At 41.0% G+C, this 27,295-nt stretch overlaps 1 protein-coding gene across 10 annotated transcripts in view; it reads right to left on the reverse strand.

Moving 5' to 3' along the window:
* Window positions 1-27,295, reverse strand: part of Txndc16 (thioredoxin domain containing 16) — an 89,042-nt gene that overhangs the window by 60,121 nt on the left and 1,626 nt on the right. For all 10 annotated transcript variants that reach the window (XR_005873220.1, XM_040735748.1, XM_040735744.1 and 7 more), the window contains 6 exons: window positions 26,029-26,182; window positions 22,634-22,872; window positions 21,353-21,435; window positions 17,485-17,558; window positions 16,707-16,781; window positions 2,827-2,948 (listed from right to left, as the gene is read on the reverse strand). Coding sequence is in view for 9 of the 10 variants with exons in the window: in XM_040735748.1 (XP_040591682.1) it covers window positions 2,827-2,948; window positions 16,707-16,781; window positions 17,485-17,558; window positions 21,353-21,435; window positions 22,634-22,796 (517 nt within the window). In the remaining variant the exon portion in view is untranslated. The remainder of the gene's footprint in view (window positions 1-2,826; window positions 2,949-16,706; window positions 16,782-17,484; window positions 17,559-21,352; window positions 21,436-22,633; window positions 22,873-26,028; window positions 26,183-27,295) is intronic.

The raw sequence follows: 27,295 nt of genomic DNA on the forward strand, positions 1-27,295 counted from the left end.
TTAAGAAAACCAGCACATTACACTTTCAGTTCATGGACAAGAGCATTCTCAGATGTGGGTGTTAAATCACTGACATATTTCTGAGTCACCTGCAGGAAAGAAGAAGCAGAAATTAAGTTCTTCCTCAAGGCTCTGGAGTGAGGTCAGGTGATGCTGTGTCCCAGTGAGGCTCACAGTAGTAGGACTAGAGACCCCCAAGAGAAACCTGGGTCTGCCGTGTAAAATAACCACCACCTTTTGTAGTGCTGATGGCCCTCAACTGGGGGATTGGGAGAGTAAACACATGGCAAGCCTGTTCCACCTCATCAGCCTTATGGGGACGACCTAAAGTGTGAAAAAAAATTAACTAGCATCCCTTTGTTCGGAGAGAAAAACACTTACCTTCACTTTGCACATAGACCACCCCCCTCTGTCTCTTACTGGTCCCTCCTGACCTCTGAGTGCAAACAGTCAATGTGTCCGTGGGCATCACAGCTTTACTTCTCAAATCCCTAGTCTGCATCCGCAACACAAATGAGCAAGCTAGTTATACCCAGCTAACTTGGAGTGCTTCACAAGTATGATGTCAGAAAGGGAACTCCAGACCCTCCACTCCAAATGTTCAAGTCTTCTAGACCACCTCATGGTCATCTTTGTCTCTGCTATATGACAGAAAATAAAGTTATCATTCTCCACCTGCAAGACACTAACCCACGTTCACACTTGTTCCGCCTCCACTGCTGCCTCCCAGCCTAGGCCATCCCATCATCCGCGGCCTGCACTGCTGCAGTAACTTCCCGTTTTCTCCCTCATTCTACCGCCTTACTCCTTCCAATCTACTTCAGACATCATCATCAGGCTGACGCGATGAAATATAAACCAAGGAATCAGTGCTTGCTTTGCTATGGCTGAGTGAGCCCCTATAACCTGTGTTTTTCACTAATTACAAACTGGGAAAGCAAAGCCTGAGACCCCTGAAAAGTAAACAAAGCAGGCAAATTGTTGGTATTATGTTTTAAATTTTATTTTTTTTATTTTGGAGGGAAACGCTCACATGGCAGTTAGAGGACAATTTCCAGGAAGTGGAGCTCTCCTTCCATGGGGGGATGGGGGACTCTGTAATTGGAACTAGGGCCATCAGGCTCACTAGCAAGTACCTTTACCCAGTGAACCATCCTGCCAGCCCTGAAAATACTATTTTATGAGTGCTACATCTTATAAAACTGAAATTTCAACATACAGTGTATTTCATAAAAGCATAGGATAGGGTAGGGAGATAGCACAGTGAGTAAAACACTTGGAGCCAAATATGAGAACCTGAGTTTGGAAAGCTCAGAATGCACATAAAGCCAGGCAGGACCATAATCCCAGGGCCCAGGAGGCAGAGATAGAGGCCAACACACAGGGTTGTCTCGTCAAAGGGAGAGATCTAGAACAAGTTTTCCACCAACAAGTCTGGAAGTGGACATGGTGAATAGCGTAGTGACCTTTATACTATCCATATGGCTGAGACCACACCGAATCCTCACACAGACCCTTATTATCTGCTTGTCAATCTACATAGCTTACCTTTATAGAAGGTGTCATTTGTAGTCAATCTATAAACCCCCATCTTTATGGAAGATGTTGCATGTACCTTACAAAGAGTTTCTATGTAGTTATATCTTAAGCTTTATTGCATACATGGACTGAATTAATTATCACCAGGAAATTTTCACCAGATTTTGCTGTGTTTAAATATGTCTAAAATAAACTACCTGGGGTCAGACTCTGAAGTTTGAACCAACTTAGTCATGTTGAACCAAACTACCTTCTTGCCTAATGTGGATTGTTGTATATGGTGGTCAGAGAGATCCCAGCAACTATTAACGTGGATAAGTTACTACCATTAATATCTAACGGTTCTGAAACTATAACTGCAATCTGTTCATAAAACGTTTATAAACTTCTTTACCAGATAATTAGGTAGTTCTGTCAAAAACTATTTTTATATAAAGAAAACTATAAAATATTAAAACAGAAACAAAAGCCAAAGTCAATAGTATTTATCAAATAATAGAAACTATAATAGGTCCCATGGAGGACTGTAAAGGAAATAAGACTGGCAATATTACCACTCTGTTTACAATTCAACTACATACTCCAGAGAGCATTTTGTTTATTCAGATTCTATTCTGGGTTCAATCCTGTGCACTGAAAGAAAACATCACCTGAGTCTTATAAATGACACTGAAATAACACTAAGAGGGAGGCACGATTACTTTCTGCCATGTCCTGCTTGGCTTGATCCCAGAAGCCTGACTGGTACAGTGAGGGAATGAAGAAAGGACAGAGAGACAGACAGACAGACAGACAGACACACACACACACACACACACAGAGGCTGGGATCACTCTGATGATGTGCACCTACTACCAAAACAACACAGGGTGGGGTGGTATTTTCAAACTGTCTCAGTAGGGGAGCAGTCTCAGACTGCAGTCATCTGGGAAGAGGAAGCCCTGGTGCTTGGACCAGAGAAAGGATTTTGGCATTTTTCCTCTGAGTATCGCCTGGAGGAAGGTTTCACCACTCCTACACTCACTCAGGACACATTCACTCCAGACTTCGCTGGCTGTCCACAATTTTCCCCATCTAGAGACTGGAAAATGGAAGTAACTTGTCCAAGTCTCTCTCGGCATCTGGTGAGCCAGATTCTGGAGCATGGCTCCACTATGAGGCCCATTACCAGAGATACAGCAGCAGAGAGGCTTGTCGAACAGCTCCACTAAGCTGTGTACCACCCAAAGGCCTTCAGGGGAGTCACACAAGTACAGGCACAGCAAAGACCAAGCCTCCTTCAGATACCTGGTGTTCCGATGGCTTCCACATATGAGAATATCATATTTGCTTTTCCTTTCAGAGAATTTTCTATGCTGTGAAGGTCTTCCAGGGTGGTAACATATTTTACTTCATTAAAAAGCAAAGTGCTGAAATAAACACAGAAGAAACTAGTGAAAAATTTGTCATGGACTCAGCTACACATGTTAAAAAAAATGGCAATCTTGCCAAAAGCAATCTACAAATTCAATACGATCCCCATCAAAATACCGGCCCAATTCTTCACAGACTTTGAAAGAATAATATTCAACTTTATATGGAAAAACAAAAAAGCCAGGATAGCCAACACAACACTGTACAATAAAGGAACTTCTGGAGGCATCACCGTCCCTGACTTCAAACTCTATTATAGAGATATAGTCCTGAAAACAGCTTGGTATTGGCACAAAAATAGACAGGTAGACCAATGGAATCAAATTGAAGACCCTGATATTAACCCACACACCTATGAACACCTAAGTTTTGACAAAAAAGTTAAAACTATACAATGAATAAAAGAAAGCATCTTCAACAAATGGTGCTGTCATAACTGGATGCGGACATGAAGAAGATTGCAGATAGATCCATATCTATCACCATGTACAAAACTTAAGTCCAAATGGATCAAAACCTCAACATAAATCCAGGCACACTGAACCTCTTAGAAGAAAAAGTGGAAGGTACCCTTGAACAAATTAGTACAAGACATCACTTCATAAACATAACTCCACTAGCACAGACACCGATATAACAATTAACAAATGAGACCTCCTGAAACTGAGAAGCTTCTGTAAGGCAAAGGACACAGTCAGCAAGACAAAATGGCAGCCCACAGAATGGGAAAAGATTTCACCAATGCCACATCTGACAGAGGGTTGATAGACAAAATATACAAAGAACTGAAGAAGCTAGTCATCAAAACACCAAACAATTCAAATAAAAAGTGGGGTTCAGAACTAAATAGAGAATTCTCAATAGAGGAATCTACAATGGCTGAAAGACACTTAAGAAAGTGTTTAATATCCTTAGCCATCAGGGAAATGCAAATCAAAACAACTCTGAGATACCATCTTACACTGGCCAGAATGGCTAAAATCAAAAACACCAATGACAGTCTGTGCTAGAGAGGATGTGGAGAAAGGAGAACACTCTACCATTGCTGGTGTGGCCACTTTGGAAATCAGTATGGCGGTTTCTCAAGAAAATGGGAATCAGTCTACCTCATGATCCAGTAATCCCACTCTTGGGCATATACCCAAAGGATGCACATTCATACAACAAGGACATATGTTCAACTATGGTCATAGCAGCATTGTTCGTAATAGCCAGAACCTGGAAGCAACCTAGATGCCCCTCAACTGAAGAATAAAGAAAATGTGGTACATTTACACAATGGAGTACTACTCAGCGGGGGGAAAAAAAAAACAATGAAATCTTGAAATTTGCAGGCAAATGGATGGAACTGAAAGAAACCATCCTGAGTGAGGTAACCCAGTCACAGAAAGACAAGTGTGGTATGTACTCACTCACTCATATATAGATATTAGACACAGAGCACACTACCAGCCTACAATCCACACCACCAGAGAAACTAGGAAACAAGAAGGACCCTAAGAGAAAAATACATGGTCCCCTGAAGAAGGGGAAAGGGACAAGGTCTCCTGAGCAAATTGGGAACATAGGGGGAGGGGAGAGGTAGGTAGGAAAAAGAGAAGGGGAGAAGAGGAAGGGGGAGGAGAACATGAGGGATCAGGAATACTGAGAAGGAGGAGGAATATAGGAGAGCAAGAAAAGAGATACCTTAATAGAGGGAGTCAGTATAGGTTTAAAGAGAAATCTGGCATTAGGGAAATATTCAGAGATCCACAAAGATGATCCCAACTAACAAAGTATGCAGTAGTGGAGAGGCTGCCTTTGATGCCCTTCCCCTATGAGATTGATGACTACCTTAATTGCCATCCTAGAACTTTCATCCAGTAGCTGATGGAAACAGAAGCAGGTACCCACAGCTAAGCACTGAGCCATACTCCTGGAATCCACTTGTAGAGAGGGAAGAGGGATAAGCAAAGGAGTCAAGACCGTGCTGGAGAAACCCACAGAAACAGCTGACCTGACCTAGTGAGAGCACAGAGACCCCAGCCATAAAGCTTGGGAACCAGCACTCTGAATGTGGGTGTCAATCAGGAGGCCTGTGCAGTCTATAGGACCTCTAACAGTGGAACCAGTATTTATCCCTAGTACAGAAATGGACTTCAGGAGCCCTTTCCCTAAAGCATCCCAGATACATGAAAAAGGGCCTAGCCCCCCCCCCCAAATGATGTGACAGACATTGATGATCCCCCATGGAAGGCCTCACTGTCCTTAGGGATCAGGTTTGGGATGGGTTGGTGAGTTGGTAGGGGGCACGGGAGGGAGAGGGAATGGAGGGATTGATATGTAAAATGATTGTTTCTAAATAAAAAAAAGATAAAAAACAATCTAAGGAACCTAATTTTTTTTTCAAGTGTTATCTCCTTTGAACAAATTGTGAGCAATGAAGATAGAATCATTCTACTAGCATTGGAGAAAAATTGGTCTCTGGGTCATTGTCTTTCCTTGAAAATGTGAACGAGGGCACTTGTGAGAAATGGTGGTCATTTTCCACCACAGCCACCTCTGAAGACTTAAACTGCATTCGCTCACATCCTACTCTGACTCACAGGTCCCTCAGGCTTAGACACAGGAAAGCCATCCATACGTCACAGCTGCGGGTTTCTTTGCAGAGTCCCTAAGTCTGTCATGACCGAGACGCTATCTACCTTTCCAACTTCACTGTGTCCGTCTGTGCTCAGTCTGACACACTCCAGGCACACCTCAGAGCCTCTGCTGGGAGTTATGTCTTGGCTCCACCTGACACATCTGGTCCTTTAAGTATCTCAAAGATGACTTCCTGATGCTCCTGTGTTTTTCCTTCTTACTCCATTACCCCTTCATGGCACTTGCTGTAATCTGCGATTATCTATAACTACACTTTGTTTCTTCCGTTCCCTTGTTAATTCCTCACTCCAGCTAAGCATTACCTCCTTAAGGCAAGGACCTTGATGTTATCAGTGTGTCGCAATAAGCATAAAATAGAGCATAGTACATGGTAGGTAATCAGGTATTTGTTGAAATAATGAGAGAAACAGCAGGACATGCTTCGTTTTGAGAAATAGAAAGTCAAATCACTGGAGAGAACCAGGCATGACACACACATCTGTAGCCCTGCAGGTGACAAGAGGATCATGAGTACAAGGTGAGCCTGGGCCACAAGAAACAGAGAGAAAACAATACTGCGACGTTGACTCATAAATACATTTACTGAATTAAGGCTCCAGGGACAGGACACCAAGGAGATGCGGTGGTGTCTACTTCACCATAATCGTGAATTTCTTCATCCTATTTCTTCACCCAAATGATCCCTTTATTTTATTGCCTATTTCTATATAAGTTGTCCCCATGAACAAAGTTTTTATTTTCATTTAATCTCTACATGCATACCATACTTTTTATTAAAATAAAGATTTTGGAAAGTTTTTCCAGGCCCACATACTTAAGGAAGTAAAAGTCCCTTTAGATACTTACAATAAGTTCAAATTCAGCTTTCTCTCACAGAATCATTTTCCCTTAAACAGAAATTCTCCAACCTTTTGGGATTGAGACCCTTTTATAAGCTTAACAATTACTGATATCCAATTCATTTCCATATGTTATCTTACTAATAGTTGCCAAATGGAAAGGGGGAATTTAAAAATATTTAATCTTATAAAATAAGAACACCATTGCATATTAACACAATTTTTTGTTTTAAAAAATTTCCAGACTAGGAGCCGGGTGGTGGTGGCGCACGCCTTTAATCCCAGCACTCGGGAGGCAGAGGCAGGCGGATCTCTGTGAGTTCGGGGCTGGGCTGGACCGACAGCCTCCAAAACAACACAGAGAAACCCTGTCTGGTAAAACCAAAAAAAAATTCCAGAATAAAAGAAAAACTCATAAAAACAGCATCACAGTTTTACATATTTGCAAAGTGCTTTAATATGAAACCTAATCTGCTTTTACATCCAACGTGTGGTGGTATTGTTTGTCATATGGCCTCTGGGAGCCTGTTCACAAGAAAATGCTGCTGAAAAGGGCAAATAATGCCTTATGTCACAAGAATATTTTGACTTGGTAGCCATGCTGAAAGTGCTATTCCAAATTATGTTAGCTTAAATATTTAACTATTTATTAAAGATGTATGAAATATGAAAACTTGAGCCAGGTAGCCTCTTGTTTTGTTTTGTGAGCAGTGCTCACTGTGCTGGTATTCTGCATGCATCACTTACATCCCGACAATATTACTGAGGCAGTGTTGCTCTGCACAGGAAGTGGGCTGGCTCCAGATCATTTTATTTTTTCTGTTGCTGTTAGAGCTGAGATCCAAACCCAGGTCTTGTGACAATAACATGTGAACATTCTGAGTTATCACCCACCCTTTTGGGAGCCAGGGGAGAAAAGGTCTTGCTATTTAGCCCAGGCTGGATTCAAACCTGCAGGGAATCCTGCATCAATCTCAAGAGGTTAGATTACAAACATTTATCACCACACCCAGTCATCATTGACCACTCTTACAAAGTGGAAAAGGGATGACCTACACCTTCTGGCTAATGCCCCCAAAACACCTTTGAGATACTTCAAAACCAACTGAGCATCATCCAGTATGCTTAAAAGGATCCCATGGGAACCCTTAGCTTGGAATTATACTCAATGTGAGCACAGCCCAAGTTTCTGCCAAAATGCCATTAATATCACAAACTTGCTTTTCCAACCTCCCTGCTACAAGGCTTGGCTAGTTGACCTGGAATCGGTTGTCTGAGATTCCGATCAGGAGCAGGCGATATAAAGAACCAGGGACGGTACAGAGTGCCTTTGAGAGGTGGTGGCAGCAACCAGGGACGGTACAGAGTGCCTTTGAGAGGTGGTGGCAGCAACCAGGGACGGTACAGAGTGCCTTTGAGAGGTGGTGGCAGCAATGCTTCAAAGGCAGCAATGTACCAAAGCTGCCAGCGCCCCAATGCTGACAGTGCATCCAGTGTACAACAAGAGTCCACCCCATGCTAGCTGTGCCGTGATTCTTACCATAACTCTCGGCTGTACAACCCTTCACTCTGGTTCTCCAAGCATCAAGTAAAACTGAGATTTCCTGCATTCACTCCAAATCCTCTGCTTCAGTCAGTCAGACCCTGATTTCAGAACCCTACATAATGCACACACTCTGTCTTGTTTCATTTTCAGAGTAAACATCTGAGATGGGAACTATCATTAACCCCATTTTAAAGATAAGGCTAAGGGGTTTAGAGAGGTTACTTTGCCTAATGTCCCAAAGCTCATTAAGCAGTCATTATCCATGAGATAATAATAACCAAAACTAATGACATTCATAATCTAATGATCTCTGTGGTTTTTCCCAGTGGCTTCCTGGCTTTATTATATTCCTTAATAGGCTGATTTCCAGAATATGAGCCATGTCTAGGGAGCTCAAGGATCTACCCCATAAGCTCGTCTGTACTTCTCACTCGTCTGTACCCCTTCACTTGGGTTCCAATGACGCCGACAGAAATGGGTTATGGAGGAAATCTGCCTTGGGGTTTTCTTGCTCTGGTAACAGGCAGGGGGATTCTCTGTCCCAGAAGGGCCTTCCCTTCCTTTGGCAATGCTCTTCCCAACACTCTTCTATCAGAATCACCGTGAAGAGAAGACAGACGACCACAAACTGAGCAGGTATCAGTAAAGCAAAGGAACCAAGAGCCTGCTTCCCCTTTTGTTCCAGTGTAGATCAATCACTCCTTTTTCAGAAAGTATACTTCTGCCAGGACTCAAATTTCTTCAAAAAAAAGTCAGCACAACAGTATACACTAACTTAGCATCCAAAACCTCCCACAAGAGGAACAGGGAGTAGAAAAGGTATGATTATTTTTGTGTATGGAGTTTTCTTTACTCGTGCTTCAATTCATTTTGTTTTTGAGATACGATTTAATAGATAGTCCAAGGTAGCCTGACCTTTACTATATACATACCACATTATGCTCCCAGGTCTGAAGATCTAACATTAAAACCAATTAACAACACTGTGACAAATTCACATCCAAGACAAGTAACCTTTTATTCTAAATATCCAATAAAAACTCCATCATCAACTTGGTATATTTTTAAGCAATGTTTTAATGACATTTTAAATATCATTTTAAAGCCTAAATAATTGGCTATAGTGCTCCACAAGTATCTAATTTATAAATAACATGAACACTACCCTAAATTTATATTTATTTCATTATCAGATTTTATAACTTCACTCTTCCTAACTGCATTTTTTTTATGTTTTGGAAAAAAAGTAGTCTTTTATCAAACACTTTGATAGTCTACTGACAAAAGGAGCAGAGTTGAAGAAAAACTGTGGATCACTGTTCTCAATCAAAACGTCCTACATAACAAATTCAGATGCTAATAAAATGACTCCATACAACATTCTGCTAAATCCATAGATCACGATCTTGCTCGGTCATAATCAGAGAAGCTTCCTCCTGCAGTAGATGGGAATAAATACAGGGGTCCATAACTGGACCATGCCCAGAGATTAAGACCTTGAACACCCAGTCCTAAAGGGGATGTCTCAAGCAGATCCCTCCCCTCAGGGCTGAGGGGACTTTGGGAAAGAGAAGATGGAAAAAGCCAGTGAGGATGGAAGACACCAAGGAAACAAGGTCTTCTAGCCACAACAGGACTCACTGCTGAGAGAAGTGAACACAAGCCACCATACCTAGCCAAGAAGCTATCTCCAGATGACAACTGCTTGCAAAAGAAAATTTTTCTCCAACAGTCTCTCACTGGGCATACAAACTTAAAGGCAAGCCCCCGTGCCCAGCCATAAATGGTCACTCAAAAGAACTCAGTGGTATTTTGGGAGATGTTTTGCCTCACAAAGCATTGTCTGGGCCCTTTTTTTTTAAACCTTACTGATAGTCACTGTTCTATTGCAACTCTTACTGGGGCTTCCTTCACGGTGGGGAACATGGCTACACGCAGGGAGGTGTTGGAATAATAGCTGAGAGCTACATCCTAATTCATAGACAGACGGAAAGACTGGTCTGGTGTGGGCGTTTGAAACCTTGAAGCCCACCCTCAGAGACACACTTCCTCCTACAAGGCCACACCCCCTAATCCCTGGTGACTAAGCATTCAAATATGTAAGTCTCTGGGGGCCATTCTTATTCAAACCGCCACACTGATCTTTTGCTGGTGTATCATGCTTTCTGACTTCGTGTTTTTATGGTTTTTCTGTGTGTGCTTATGTCTCTGCATGTGTATGTGCTTCTCGAGTTTTTCCTTTGTTTTGCCTTGTTTCCTGTTTGTTTTGCTCTGTTCTTATTTGCTTGGTTTTTATTTGCCTTGTTTGTCTTCTAAAGTCAGAGAGAAAAAGGTGTGTAGTTGGATGGGTGGAGAGATGGGGAAGATATGGGAGGAGATGAGGGAGAAGAAACTGTGATCAGAATAAACCGAATGGAAAGAATCTATTTTCAACTAAAAAGATTTTGTAAACTTAAAAATGTTAGTAAGTTTTGGGTTGCCTATTTTCTGTCCACAATGCTAGGTTAGAAGAATAATGTGACTATACATATATTTCATATATATAGTTATACATATACCCCTTACAAACATATCAAATCCTAATAAGATGCTAAAATAATGTGATTATACACATATTCATATACATATACACCTTATGAATAAATATATACATATACACCTTATGAATAAATATATCCAGTATATGTTTTATATAAATAAAAACATTCTTAATAAAAGAACAAGATATAGGCAGTGGGGGAAACTGTCCAGTTATGAATAGTGGAATTATAAGGACCATTTGTGTGTTAATATCTTTATATAACACTCATGTATATAGTAAAAATATTACTGCTCAATCTAACTATAGTTTATTACTAGTATTACTACACTGTAGTACTTTATTTAATAGAAGGTAAACCTAATTCATTTTTCAGTTTTTTTAAAAATAAAAAATAAATATATAAAAATTAAATATAAATAAAACTAAAATAAATTCTTTAGGGTCAAAGAGCAAAACCATGAAGACACAAAAGTAATTTAGGCCAGTGAAAAATCTGTGTGATACTATGATGATTGATTCAGTCTTTACACATCTGTTCAAACCCATAGAATATGCAACATGGAAAATGAATCCTAACATAACTTGTGGACTTTGGGTGAGCAGGACTGGGTATGACTCAGGGATACAGCTTTTGTCTAACCTATACAAGGCCCTGGGTGAGATCCCCAAAACCACCGAGGAAGAGAAATACTACAACATTACTACAGACTAACTTACTGTTAACAAATTATGCACCACTGGGGGGTGGGGAGGGTAAGGGACAAATGAAAGATCTGTATGTTTTCTTCATCTTTTTGCTATGAAACTAAAAGTGATCACCCAAAGGAGAAATGTCTTTGAATAACAGAAACACCACTACTGGAGGGCACAGAGGTTACTTTAACAAATGGAAAAACATCGTATTCTAGGATGGGTGAATTCATTGTTAAGATGTCAACTGTCCCTAAAATAACATAAATTTAGTCATCAGAATTTAGATAGAGTTGGGGAAGAGGACAAACTGCACAAGCTAATTTTAATTGGTGTATGAAAACAAAATAAGCATGCAATTCTGAAAAAAAATATACAAGGCCTAAACCTTTCATATATATTACAAACTCTACAAATTAAACCAGGGGTACTGACATGCAGACAAACCAGTGAGCTTTGGCTCAGAAATAGAGCTCAATACATGTAAGAGTTTTGTGTAAACCACAGCACCAAAAATAGTGAACAAAAAAAAACATTATTTCAGTTGTGTTGGGCATCTGAGTGGCCAACTGGATCATACATTCCTCACACTATTCACCAAGTCAAATCCCAAACAGATTTTCATCTTAAACATGAAATATTTAGGGTTACATATTTACATGCCTTTATAGTATAGAAAATTTATAAGGATGTTTATAAAGTATAATTTTAAAATATACTTACTTCATTAAATACAAAATAGAACGGTACAAGAAGAAGCTCACCCACAAACACAATCGACTGATTTCTAGCAAATGAGCAAAGGCAATTCAATAAAGAAAGGATCATCTTTTTAACAAAAGGTGCTGGAAAACTGGCCATCCACATGCACAAATACGAAACACACCGACTCTACACCTTATACATCCCCTTTGTGGTGGTGCTGCCTTTAATCCCAGTATAGGCTAACAAAGAGGTAGAGGCAAGAGGATTAGAAGTTCCAGGTCATCCTTGGCTATATAGTAAGTCTGAGACCAGCCTGGGCTGCACAACAACATCCTGTCTCCCAAAAGAAACCAAAAGTTAGTGACCTGTGATTGGTAACTCACTTTAAAAATATTGTTAGGTTCAATTTCATTATTAAAAAAAATAGTATCTGTGCTCTGGACAAAAGAAAAAACTATTAAAAGAACAGAGGAAAAGCCACAAACTGAAAGAAAGTATCTAACAAAACATGCATCTGATAAAAATGTAGCAGGCCAATTTAAAAAGTGGATAAAATATCTGGACAGCACACCAAATAACAGGTAGCCTGTCAGCATCTGAAGAGATGTTCACAGTGAGATGCCTCTAAATAGACCATAAATCTCTCATTGCAAAACTTGGAACAGCAGTTTTGCTGTTTCTTACTAATTAAACATTATAAGCCACAAGTCTTACTCTTATGTATTTATAAACAAAGGGGTAAACACATATCTATGCCCAAACACCTACACGTCGGCATTTACAGCAGCCTTATTCATAATTCCTAAAACTTGGAAGGAACTAATATGCTTAGCAGGTGCATGGGTAAACAGGTGAAAATCCACACCAAAGAATACTATTCAGTGATAAAAGGAATGTGCCATCAAACCATGAATACATGTAATATATTGCTTAAGTAAAAGAACTAAGTTCGTAGCGTTGCTGACCCATACTGAATTAACTGTTGCTAAGCCCCGTTATTTCCACAGTGTAAGCAGGAAGAAAAGCTCTTTGCTCTACTTCCCTAGATTACACAATGGCCACACAGAAGTTTCTACGTGTCTTAAAACTGATCAGATTTTGGGTTGGTTCATCAGGACAATTAGCCCAAACCCAAAGTCATGATGGAAACTTAATCAGATACTCTTAATCAGATACTCTGGATACTCAGAGGCAAAAGCTCGCCTAAGCAAGTGTTGCCCTGGTTCAATCTCTACACACTTGGAAAGGGGCAAGGGAATAAGGAAAAAGATTTTGTTCCCCCGCTGTGACACAAAGAAAGGGGCCAACTTCAAGATGGTCTTGATTCTTTGTAACAATCAGTAACCAGGTGCACATGGTGCAGACACAAGCCATCATTGTGTCTACCAAAAGTTTCCCAAAGGGCTCTTCACTTACAGTCCAGGGAGGCAGGACTAACAGGCAAGGGTTAGGAGTAATGCAAAATGTCCAAAAAATAAATTTTTTTACAAAGCAGGTTTTACTAAGGACCAGTGACAACTTCTTAGCAGAAGCCCTGGAAAGTGCCTTAGCCAAGGTCTGAGGTAAGGATCCTGAAAAAGGGACACATACATTATATAAGTAACATTATATGGACCCAACAGGTTATATTTAGGAATATATATGTATATATGAATATATATATATATACATGTATGCAGTAACAGTAACAGAGAAAGAGATCATGGATTTAAAGGTGATCAGGTAAAGATATATGATAGGGGAAAGGGGAGGGAGATATGTTGTAATTAAATTACAATCTTAGAAGTAAGTAACTGAAAAGAGCAGGCGCATGGACCTGAATACAGCTGTGCACATTAAGAACAGCTAGTCCAAAGTGGGTTCTCTTCAATTGTGGGTATGGGTTTGGGTGAGGGTCATGAAAACTTCGCCAATAATAAAAGGTTTCTGAAAGCCAACAACAAAAATTAATTAAAACCCAAACCCACAACGGAGCCGGGTGCTTCTGGGAGTGCATGTCACTTCACTGCAGCCTCAGCTGGAACCACACTCTCTACTGAGGCTGCCTGCACACCAGGCAATGCCAAAGTGCTCTGCCTGGACCACCTCGGGACACGCTCAGACTTGTACAACCTGCCTTCACACCCCGGAATACTAAGCTCTCCACACCATTTCCCACGCACTTCCCCGCTCTCCTCGTCACCAGGCAACCAGGCATTTACTCTTTTTTTTTTTTTTTTTTTTTTTTTTTTTTTTGGTTTTTACAAGACAGGGTTTCTCTGTATTGTTTCGGAGGCTGTCGGTCCAGCCCGGCCTCGAACTCACAGAGATCCGCCTGCCTCTGCCTCCCGAGTGCTGGGATTAAAGGCGTGCGCCACCACCGCCCGGCTAGGCATTTACTCTTAAGGGTTATCGTATCCCCTACTTTCTTCAGGAAGCCCACTGAGTCAATACCCACCCCTTCCTAGACGTGCCTGGTCCCTTCCCTATGCATCCGTCAGCCCTTCCGCATACAAGCTTCCAGTGTCGTTCCTACCACAGCGTGCCTTCCACATCTGCCTCCGGGAGAAAATACCAAGTTTCTCAAGAACAGAAGCCTAGTCTGTCTAAAATGTCTAGAAAATGTCTGGCATGTAGCAGGCACATGGTAAGCAAATGACATGTGGAGTTCATGTTCTCTAAGTCGGCACTAGGAATGCCAGCACTACCACAACAGGATGTCAACAACCTCCCCAGCCCAAGCACTTCCGGTGACTGGTGTCTCAGCATCCACAGCCTCTCCTGAGCTAGGACCTGACTGGTTAAAAACTCTGGGCCATGGGTGTCCAGTGTAGACCGGCTCTGAAATCTGGTGTCAGACCTGGGTTCATACTTTGGGGAAAGGAAACCTTAGTGACCCCTACTGCTTAAACAATCGCCTTTCCCTTTTCCTTCACCCCTATTTCTGAGATCAAAACTGTTATCAGCTATCTGCTGGGGGGGTGGCAGTTTCCCGAGAACAGTAGCATGCCTTCTATTTTGGCTTTAGTTGAACTGCATGCAACCCCACTGAATTCCTTCTTCACAAGGCCGTCTTTCAGGCTGCAGCTCAGGACACTACAGTATAAGACCCTCTTTATAGTCAATGTCCAGAAATGGAAAGTCTACAAAGTATATGGGAGGCATCTTAGGGGTGGGACATAGGAAGATGGGAGCCAATGAGTCAAGGTTCTTTATAAAGTGAGAAAAGCTAAAATTGATCATGGTAATGGTTGGACATATCAGTAAATACACTAAAAACTACTGAACTACAGACTTTATGTTGAACAGCATATGCATTATATCTCAATAAACTAGTTCCTAAAAAGATAAAGGTCATCTTTCATCAATCAACTGGCCTTCAGGCTTGTCCTTGCTAGTTTTATGTCAACTTGACACAAGCTAGAGTTATCTAGAGGACGGGACCCCAAATGAGAGAATGCCTCCGTAAGACCTGGCTGTAGGCCATTTTCTTTATTAGTGATGGGGAGGGCTGGGGTTCTGGGTTCTGTAAGAGACAAGGCTGAGCAAGCCAGTAAGAAGCACCTTCCATGGCCTCTGTGTCAGCTCCCACCTCCAGATTCCTGTCCTGATGTCCTCCGATAATGAGCAGCAATGTGGGAGTGTAAGCCACATAAACCCTTTCCTCCCAAGCTCGCTTTTTGCTCACAGAGTGTGGTCACAGCGACAGAAGCCCTAACTAAGGTGTAGTGGGTATCGTTATGACAGACCTGACCCTGTTTTTTGGAGGACTGCGCAAGGACTTTGGAACTTTAGGACAGAAAAGCCATTGGTCTGTAGGAGGCTGGAAGATAAGCATGTTGATAGCAGTGCAGAAGACGGAGGCCTGCCTGGCTCATGAAGTTTCAGAGGGAAGTTGAAGACTCTATCTGGGCCATTTGTTATTTTGAATTAAGATTCTGTGGTTCTGGTTAGCTGGAGCAGAAGAATCAACTATGATTAACAAGATACCAAAGCTACTAAAGCTAAACCTTTGCTTTGCTGGGATACTCAATGCTAGAGCTAAATTTAGCAGTGATACCCAGGTAGGGGTGTGTGTGTGTGTGTGTGTGTGTGTGTGTGTGTGTGTGTGTGTGTGTGTGTGTCCCAAGATGCACACACTGACACCCATGTATGTGTCCCAAGATGCATACACTGACACCTGTGTGTGTGTCTCTCCCCTGAGATGCACACACTTGACGTGTGTGTGTGTGTGTGTGTGTGTGTGTGTGTGTGTGTGTGTGTCCTGAGATGCACACACTGACACCCATCCCCAAAGTGTGGGCTTCAGAGGTGGGGCTTTGAGGAAAGATTGGATCATGAAAGCAGATCCACTGTGGATGAGATTAAGAGCCTCATAAAAGAACCTCAGATACCCAGGTTCCTCCTGCTCTGAGAGGACATGGGGATAACAGTCTTCCACCCTCATCTGACACCAAATTAGCTGGTAATTTGACATGGACTTTCCAGCCTCCAAAACTGAAAAACACAATTCTGCTCTCTATGCCACATGGTCTGTGGATTCTGTTAGAGCATCCCAGACAGACCATGGTGTCTAGTAAATACCGCTGCACGAGCAAGCCAATAGCACGAAAACCTTCAAACAGAGCATGCCTTCCTGTGTTTCTGTCACTGAAGAAAATTTCAGATCCTTGAGGAGAGAAGATAAACAGGCAATCTGGATGAAACTTAAGCCTATAAATATGTTAAAACTCTAAAATACTCTGAGGATTGTGCTTCTCAAAAGTGGAAATCACCAACAGACAAGCAAATGGGTGCCCCCTGTACTTACAAGAGAACGTGTGCTACGATGGCGTTCACGTCAAACAAGGTGTCAGTGGGGAATTCTCTGAGCAGGATGTGGCCTCTAGAAACGTTTTAAGAACACATTATTGAAGCACCTCCTTACACTCCAATCTGCTTGGCTGTGTAATATCAGTTCTTTGATGTTACAGCCTGTGTCTTGTCTGTGTGCCCACACACCTATTAGGGTGCTGGTACATAACATTCTCAAATATTTTCAGAGTATACCCAAATAAGCATGTTCAGTTTGAAAAGCTTAGGACATATACTTGGCAACAACAACAACAAAAAATACTGGGGAATAAACAAATATAAACCCAAAAGGGACTTCCTAGTAACATCTTCATCACACACAGGTTTCCAGATTGGCTTGGGAAGGAAACAAGCATGTGAGAGAAAGTTTCCTGACCAAATAAACAGGCTCTCTGTACTTGGAGACTGCATCTCCAGGATAAGGTAACAGACTCAACGGTAGAGGAACCAACACCTAGCCACCCACCCTCAGAGGAGAGGGTTCCCGGTATGGAGGTGGCAGAGCCACACAGAACGCCCAGGAGTAACTCACAAAAGACTCTCAGGCAATGCTCGACTGGACTCCAGCTTTTGTGAAGAGGCTCCGAAAGGTTAAGGACAAAGCACTCCTTGGACTTTCCTCTAAACTCCCTCAGTCCCCACTGAAGACCAGGCTACTCCGGCTCAGTGATGAGCCGTGTGCTCGTTAGCAGTCTAAAACTTTTGCCTTGCATCACGCTCCGAAGAGAATTTACCTGAATAAGTACGCTTTCATCACACCCTCTTCTTTCCCGCAGTACCTTGACGCTTCTTCTTCGACACAGTTGACCTGTAAGAGATTGTATTTAAGGGTTAAGGTATGTATCAGGGGGACAAGTTTCTCGGTGAAGGAAACCTCACCACCTGTCTCCAGGCTCAGGTCTGCCTCTCACTTTTCCTGACTCGGTGCTTTCACGCTCACTCGGGCACTAGAGGAAACCACACAAAGGAACCGTTGTCTGCTACTCAAGGTGATGTTTAATTTCCCACAGGTTTACATTTAACTAAGTTTGCAAAACAATCAGGAGGTAAGGAAGTAAAACAGGAAGGCACAAGTACAGCTAGTAAGTTCTGTTGGTTCCTAAGGCGCGTCCATCAACCCCTCACTTTTATTAACAGAACCACTTTGAAAAAAATAAAGTGTCACATTGGAAAGCTTTTTTAGCCTCCAGAGCAGGTCAGGATGGCCACGGGGTGCATGTGGCATTGGGAGAAACTACTGTGTGAGAACTGATTGGTAGCTCTCAGGAGACTGCCGGCTTATCTCTCAATAAGAATGCTAGAGTACCAGTGGCAATCGCAAGCATGGACACCTTCACCCGACTCTCTAAAATAAACCAAGTCTCCAGTGTTAGAGCTGCCACACCAAGCCAGACCCTCACACCCGAGACGTCTGTGAGGAAATGTCTGAGACCAATCATGAAAATAAGACGGAAGGTGGGAGGGCACAAAATAAGGAGGCAAGAACTTAAGTACAGGCCAAGGACCCGGACCTGGAGGGACGCCATGAAGACCTAAGAGGCTGATCGTGAAGGCAGGAAGGGAAACTATGAAGAGTGAGTGTATACACGCATCAACACACAGAAGCAAGCCATGAGGAGAGCACACATTTCCAGCTAGGAAGATAAACGGCCACCAAGGTAACTAACCTAAACAAAGGCTGGAGAGGCAGTTATTTTGTGTTGAATTTGGTTATGGGTTTTGTTTGCTTTGATGGAATGAGGTTTTTGTTCTTGTTACTTTAAAATATTTATGCAGAATTTGAGGAAACAATGAAAGCTGTTTGTTTAAAAAAAAGTATAAAAGGGGAACTGATAGGAAAGACATGAGGAACAGAAAATGAGAATTAAGTCAACTATCACCTAAAGAACTTTAGTGGACATAAGTTTTTAACTTCAAAGCTTTGGACTTTATGACAAGAGATCCATGTACTCATTCACTACAGTCTGAACATCTACCATTATGTTAATCACTGGGAATACAAAGTCCTGAATAAAAACTTTATTTTGAACTTACATTTTAAAAGTATAAACATCAAATAATTAATATATAAAGTTAAGTACTATACAAAGGGACAGGATACACCAGACCATTTGAGATGGAAAATATGAAGGCTCCTCTGAGGACTCTGAGGGGGTGACACTGCATTAAGAATGGAAGGGACACACGGACACACACACACACACACACACACACATACACACACACACACACACACACACACACACACACGTGTGTGTGTGTGTGTGTGTGTGTGTGAGGTGAAAATACCTGCAAAGGTCCTATGGTAATGGCAGCTTTGGCAGGCACAGAAAAATGAACAAGAACATAAAGAAAGTAGGGAACAGAAAACAATCACTGACAAGGCAGTCTCTGTGACACTCAGGGTTTTAGTCCACTGTGAGCCTCACTGTCATCAGACATGGAGAGGAGTCTGTAGCAGGGTAAGAGAGGAAACAGCCAGTGACTGGGACAGCACTGTGGCCTCTCGGTGACCAGAGAGTAAGGGTGAAGTATGAGAGCCGCTGAGACTGAAAAGTCTGGACAACAGAGCCTAGTGGTCCAGGGACTGGTCAGGAGAGAAAAAAAGCCAAAGATGACTAAAGGGCTTTTGTTCCTTTTAAAAACCGATTTGATACAGTCACAAAACATTTTTAAATAGCATAAAGTTAGACTTGGTTACTTTGTCCAAGTTGAGAATATTTCTCTTAACCGGAATTATTTAGTCCACTTGTATTTCAGCTCCACCCAGCCTAGAGGAGCTGTTGGCAACTAATGGTGGCCGAGGGAGAGGCAGCCATTTTATTCAGTGGTGTAACCACTAGTAAGATGTTCCACTAAATACCCCTGACTCGTCATCATTCAAACAAGCTAACTAAACTCAAGTGTGGGTACTCGAGACAGACAGACAGACAGACAGACACACATACACACACACACACACACACACACACACACTCACTCACAGCAAAGACATGTATGTTTTGGTGTTTTCTTAATCTACCTGTCTCTGTCAATCTTAATTTTTGAAGACATTCTCAAATGCTACTCCTCTCCAACACCACTGTGACTTTCAGCACTTCATTTAACATGGAACTGGATGTGGATAGCCCTTATGATAATGATTCCATTCTTCTCATTACTAAGATGATCTGTCTGTGAATGTAATATATCCCCATATTTACAATATATCCTCTCCAAAGAAAAGGACTAGGTCTTGGTCATCTAACGAACACTCAATAGAGTAAACTCATTTCACTGTATGAATATTTACTATTTCTTATGTGGCAAGGACTGAGCTAAATGTTCAGGATGAACCTGTGATTCACCATCTTCTCTGAGGAAATCTCAGTGTTCTCAACCATAAAAATCAAAAGTTTTAAGTTATATCGGTCAGTAAGTGCAACCTACCTAAGCACAGATCCTAAAATTCTCCTCTAGTCACACAGGTCTAGGTTCTTCTCTACCTGTGATTAGTTAACTAGCACAGTCATGCCTTTGAGCATCATGTAATTACTATTTCATTTCTAAAGTTTCTTTTTATTTTATGTCCATGAGTGTCTGCATATATGTATGAGTACCACATGTGTGCCTGGTGCTGGTAGGGGTCACAAGAGGGCATCAGATTCCCTGGAACTGGAGTTACAGATGGCAGGGAGCTGCCGTGTCGGTGTTGGGAACCGAACTAGGTCCAATGCAGCAGCAGCCAGTGTGAATTTTTGTTTAAATTTTTACCCAGAGTTCATGAATGCTGGTAACATTCTAGAACAGAATCGGTAAGTAAACCCAGTGTCCACAAAGAAAGACTGACACACTAAGGATGGAGTCTGTAGTATGACTGGGTTTTTGTAAGGTACATACTGTCCTAAGTTCCTGCAGGAAGCCTACCACAGACACCAGGAGGGACAACAGTCATCTCTGGGAGAAGGGTGGTAGCTGAGCTGAGAACAAATAAACGTACGAGAAAGCGAGTAGGCACTAATCTGAAAAGAGCGACAATCACTGGGAGACTTCTCATGTAAAGCTAATTCAAGTCTCAGATGTCACCCAACTCGATAAACGTGGAAGCTGTCCATAAAACTCTGTGGCAAATTTGAACATGCTTTGAAAAAAAAATTTGTTTTCAAAATGACTTGCTTTATTTTATTCTAAAAAATATCCAAACTATAGCATAAACAATTATAAAAACAGAAAAGTCAAAAAATTTTAGTCACCTTCATTTTTTCCTTCCATTTAAACTAACAGAAATATAATAAGCAGCCAAATTGTGGCTGTTGTGAAATATTTCTAGGACAAAGGAGAACAAAAACCTACCATGGCTTGAAAATACTCTGAGAGACTGGGTTATGAAATGCAGTTAAGTTCTCACAGCTGGGGGATTTAGGCAGTGTCTTTTCTCTTCATTCACTGTTATATAACCATCGGAAGCTATCTTTCTGTGCTTAGGTAAAAAGCCAGAAAGAAACATTTTTTTCTCAGTTTGGAAAAAGGTATGAAGCTAATGTGCTTTTTGATATACAGTCTTAGGTCATACTATTGCAAATGTCTGTCGCTGATAATTTATTAACATAAATATATGTCTACCTTTGAGACTGAAATCCCATAGTCCTGGAGAGGTCTAATGGCTTCTTTTAGTTCTTCAAGAAACACAGAGTTACTTAGAGAACCTAAAATAAGAAATGTTGGATGAATATTTGTGAATCTGCTCTTTTAAAAGATGAGTATTTAAAATTACAGGTAAAATGTGAACACACAAAAAATTATGTTATGACAAGTAGACACATTCAGCCACACATTTTCCTGTTGTTTCTTTATTCCTATTTATATTATCACAATATAATTTTGTAAATTATCTTAAAAACTTCTTATTAAAGCACATGATAAAAAAAAAATAAGTTCAAGCTGAGCAGTGGTAGCACACATCTTTAATCCCAGCACTTGGAAGGCAGAGACAGGCGGATCTCTGTGAGTTCAAGGCCAGCCTGGTCTACAGAGCCAGTTCCAGGACAGCCAGAGCTACATGAAGAAACACTGTCTCAAAAAGAAAAAAATGTTTAAATCTAATGTGGTATTATTCCTCCAAGTTTAACACCATATACACAGATCTTAGACACACATTTAAAAACTTTCAAAATGACTTTAAAATCCCAAATCACAATTAGAATTAAAGGATGACTAGAATGTGAAGTCATTTTGGTAATTCCAATACAACTGTATTGGGGTTTTTTTTGGGGGGGGGTTGGGTTGGTTTTTGTTGGGGGTTTTTTTGTTTGTTTGTTTTTTCAAGACAGGGTTTCTCTGTGGCTTTGGAGGCTGTCCTGGAACTCGCTCTATAGACCAGGCTGGTCTTGAACTCACAGAGATCCGTCTGCCTCTGCCTCCCGAGTGCTGGGATTAAAGGCATGCGCCACCACCCTGGCATAAAGACTTATATGAAACCATCACAATTATGTTCAATAGTCATATTAATTAACTCAGTTTAATTAATGACACAACCAAAGCAGAATATAGAATGTTAAGCCAAAGCACTGCTAAAACTACATACCCACTTTTATAAAACTGCAAAAACAGCTACATGTAAAGCAAAGAATAAGCAAGCATTCCTCCAGAAATGACTGCATGAAACCCAGATGGCTGAACTAGTATTTTCTATGAAGTAAGCACATGTGTAAACCCATTTAATCCTCATACTAAACTTAAAAGGCAATCACCACTACATCAGAGCAAAAAAACAGAGAAAGGCTAAGGTGTTTGGATTCCTTCTTCCAAGCAGGCAGAGCACTGAAACAGCTTTATACTGTTGCAACTGACCAAAGTTCCCACCTAGCGTAATGATGACAAGTAGAAACTGTAACAGACACTTACCAACTTGACAAAAATAAGCTAAAGAGGCTTTTCCTGGCTGCAGTGTGCTAAAATACTGCTGAGGACTCAGTTCTGGGAGGGGGTCTTCAGTTGACCTGTAAAAACTGCACATCAAAACCAGTGCAACTCCAGCTCTAAACACCACGAAGCCAGAAGACATCATGAGCTGCAGTTGGTTACGTGTGCCAGGTAACGTGTCTGCTGTCTTCACGGCTATGCTCTACTGCCTCAAGAGATACCTGGCACAGAGTAGGAGATCAACAGTGTTCTGTTAGATGGATTTGTTAAAAGAAGGAAGTTAGAGACACCAGGTGAATAGTCAAGTCACTACATTACTTGATTTTACTAGAATTTTATTTCTTTCTAGTAAGAAAGAAACTCTGGGGGTGGAGGGGTGATACATAAGGACACTGAGCTGATGATACTTTGATTTCATTTTGTATCTTCACAGTGATGGCGATGGCGACTGTGTAGTTTAAGGAAGCACTGTATCACTAAGAGTTAGCTATATTACCAGGCCTTGGAGTGGGCATGCTGCTGTTGTTGATTTTTGTGTGTGTGTGTTTTTTTTAGACAAGGTTCTAGTTTGTAGCCAGGCTCGCCTCAAACTCACAGCAACCCTGTTGCTGCCTTTTGGATTATAGTCATTCAATACCATACTCAGCTTAATTTTTGATAATTGCAAAAGAAATCAAGAATACCTACAAAATGTTTAAGTTTCACAAGCATTTACTACAGTAAGTTAAGCTGACATTTCAGACATTCTAAAACTAACTGAAAATATTATCCAGTCCTTTACTTTTTTAAACTTCCTGTGTGAGACAATGGACTCACAATCTTGTACAAGCCAGGTGAGCACTCTACCACTGATTTTTAGCCGCAGCCACCTACTATGAAGTCAAGCTGTCACTAAGCTGTCCAAACTGGCCTTGAACTTACGACCTTCCTGCCCGGCCTCCTGAGCAGCTGGGAGTACAGGCCTATATAACCAAGCCTAGCTCTATGCATTTTTAAAATGAGACATTTTGTTTGATCCATTTACAGCTAGTGTACAACAAATACTCCAGCAGCTTCTGAATGCCATTTGGCTGGGAAGGAGACATCTAAAGTCTGCTATGGGTTTACTACCTTTTAAATCTCCTGCAAGAAATCTACTCCCATTATGCAAGAACATTCTTTCTGAACATACGCCTATTTTAATGCTTAGGACATACTCTTTTACACTGCTTATACACAGAAATCTTTCTCAACTGGCTAATCCAGTCCTGCTTTCTGAACCCAATTTGGTCTAGCCCTCCTCCTGTCAACTTTCTTAGTATATTTATTACTTTCCTCCTTGTCCTGCTGTCAGTCTTCTCTGCTGTTCTACAATTTTGGTTTGTTCTGGTTTGTTTTTTTTCTTAAACAACTCCAGGAGTTTTTCCTACTAATGATCTATACTGTCAAAGTTTAAAAGATAGCTTAGGTAAGCACTTTACCAAAGAGTTACATTCCCAGTCTCTAGTGAAATTAAGATTATGTAAAACTACCATATTTACAAAGACAAAAGGTAAACTCACAGGTGTAGGTGAGAATTTTCATCTTTTAATATGAAATAGGACCTCTATATTTCAAATACAAGATCACTGCTATAAAACAGGTAATGAAAACAGCAAAAAACTATTTCTATAGACTCCTAAGAGTAAGGGCAGAATTTTTCAACTAAGAATAAGATGACAACTTTATGAAGAAATCATAAAGCACTGGCTACATGCTCCATTCATTCAAGATTATCAACAAGACTAATGATTCATGAATTACTTAATACTTTTCAAATTCATTAGACCATGTTATTGTCACTGAACAGATTTGCCTTCAGTTTTTAACTCTGTGTTAAAAGAAAAACTCAAAGTAAAATGAAAAGTAACAGTTGCATATAAAAATGCAATCTTAATGACACCTAATTAAAAGGCATCCTTAACATTGATAATACATTCTTGCCATTGTAATCAACCTATTTCAGGACTGCTTTATATTAATGGGAACATTTTAAAATAGGTCACCCACTATCTTTATTGTATTCTAGAGGAAACTGTATGTATTTCTGTGGCTAAGAGAATAACTATAGAGCATTCATTCCTACATGAAATAACAATAACCTAATTAAACTGCAAAGTATTAGGTTAAATTACAACTGAAATATCAAACATCAATCATTTCCTTGTCTTGAGTCTACAATTCAATTTACTTTAGCCTAAATTGGACATTAAAGTTGATCGCTCTTTCTCTCCCCTTCAACGTGTTTTGCAACTCCAAAGGTTTGACTGTACATCCAAAGCAAACTTGAGATGCCTTTTATCTAACTGGAGAAATGAGAATACACGTGTGGAAGTGCTGTCCAAATGATCAAGTAGGGACCACAGAAAGTAATGTATCAGTCATCTCTCAATTATTCCACCTTTAATAATAGTTGACTATTTTAAAATTACATAAAGCATAGAGTATGTGGGATCCACTAGTTGAATGGTTTGGAGACACAAAGGAAATACAACAAATGACAAGTGGGACAGAGGTTTAATATATCTTGCAACACCAAGAGCCAAAGTTACTGAAAATAGCTGTCTACGTCAAAACACATAATAGCAATTGAGAGCAATTCTCTCTAAAGAAAAAAAATTGAGACAATGATAGATATCAAAGCAACTTTTCAAACCCACAAACCCATTTCTTTCTTTTTTGTCTTTTCTTGGCTTTTTTTTAAACAGGAGCTTACTATGTAGTCTAGTTTGGCTTCATGGTGATCCTCCTGCCTCAGCCTCCAGAATGCTGGGATTACAGGCATGAGCTGGAATCATACCCATCTCACATCACTTTCTTAAACAAATCACCTCATTTTTATTTTAAAAGTTATTATTTATTCTCTCCTCTGTCTTCAGCTCTTAGCAATCTTTCACCTTCTTTTTTTTTTGCATGTAAATAAACTCCCACAGCTTCTATTATTAATCTAATCTACCCTACCCAGCTACAAAAGAATGGACAAACCCATGTGTGGGAAATAAAAAGCATTTGCTCAGAGTCTTGCCCTCCTTACCCAAGGACCTCTAAGCTACAAGACAGAGAATGCAGGTGGGAAAGGCAGTCAGCAGCCACAGAGTAAGAACAAAGATTTGAAGGATATTTAGTGACAGCCCTGCCCCAATCACAGAGTAAAAACAAAGATTTGGAGGATACTTAGTGACAGCCCTGCCCCAATCACAGAGTAAAAACAAAGATTTGGAGGATATTCAGTGACAGCCCTGCCCCAATCACAGAGTAAGAACAAGATATGGGGGATATTTAGTGGCGGACCTCCCCCAGCCCCAGTAACTAGAATAGGCACTAAAAAGCAGTGTTTGGGATTTCAAAAATCTACACACCTACACACATTGATGAGAACCACGGGAGAAATGTGACCTGGCCGCTTAGGTGTCGTAGATCCTTGGTTCCTGCCTCTTCACAGGTGAAAAGCAGGCTTCGGTGAGCTTCCTCAGTCCACTCTGCTGAAGTTGTTTGTGACACCATGTGATTTCACTGTGGCGAGAGAAGGTAAGGAAAAGAGGAGTATCAGGTGACAATTTCAACAGCCAGTATGTGGCAGGCACACTCTATTTCCTCATATCAAAGCCACCAGAAGTGCTCAAAATGGTAGCTATCTTGTTCACGCGAACACCACACAGAGACCCCTAGCTAATGTGTCACAAGCTTAAGGAAGAAATGTTGTAAAATTTTAAGCCATCAAGATTTGAGGGGCTACTTCTGCAGTATAAAACAGTCTGTGCCCATTGGTACACAAGCTACAAATGAGCAGCTGCCTAAATAAAAACTCTAAAGCACTGGCTAGGAGATGAAGCAGAGCCCAAAACTGGCCCCGGGCCTCATGAGAACAGGCTTATCAGACACTGACATCAAAGCCAAGCCACATCAAGTTGACAAAGCTGTGACCACGGTAATCTGAAGACCATACGTACCCAATGACTCTACAATGGGTGTGCCCCAAGATTCTTCCAGCTAATGAGCCTGTTTCAAACCACTAAGAGAAGGGGCTTGGAAAGAGAAAACTCATACTGAATAGTAGCGGCTGCTGGCTGTATTTAACAATGTATGCAGTGAGAGAGAGAGAGATTCTGGAGAGTACCAGCAAAGATAGGCACTACACAAACACAAATCGTAACTTAGACCCACACTATGCCATTACACAAACACAAATCACAACTCAGACCCACACTATCCCATTACACAAATACAAGTCACATCTCAGACCCACACTATCCCATTACACAAACACAAATCACAACTCAGACCCACACTATCCCATTACACAAATACAAGTCACATCTCAGACCCACACTATCCCATTACACAAATACAAATCACAACTCAGACCCACACTATCCCATTACACAAATACAAGTCACATCTCAGACCCACACTATCCCATTACACAAATACAAATCACATCTCAGACCCACACTATCCCATTACACAAACACAAATCACATCTCAGACCCACACTATCCCATTACACAAACACAAATCCTAACTTAGACCCACACTATCCCATTACACAAACACCAACTGTAACTTAGACCCACACCATTCCATGCTCAAAGAAGCATGCTCATCAAACCACTCAGTCTCAAAAAG

Source organism: Mesocricetus auratus, unplaced genomic scaffold (assembly GCF_017639785.1).
Source record: "Mesocricetus auratus isolate SY011 unplaced genomic scaffold, BCM_Maur_2.0 Super-Scaffold_100048, whole genome shotgun sequence".
Lineage (NCBI taxonomy): Eukaryota > Metazoa > Chordata > Mammalia > Rodentia > Cricetidae > Mesocricetus > Mesocricetus auratus.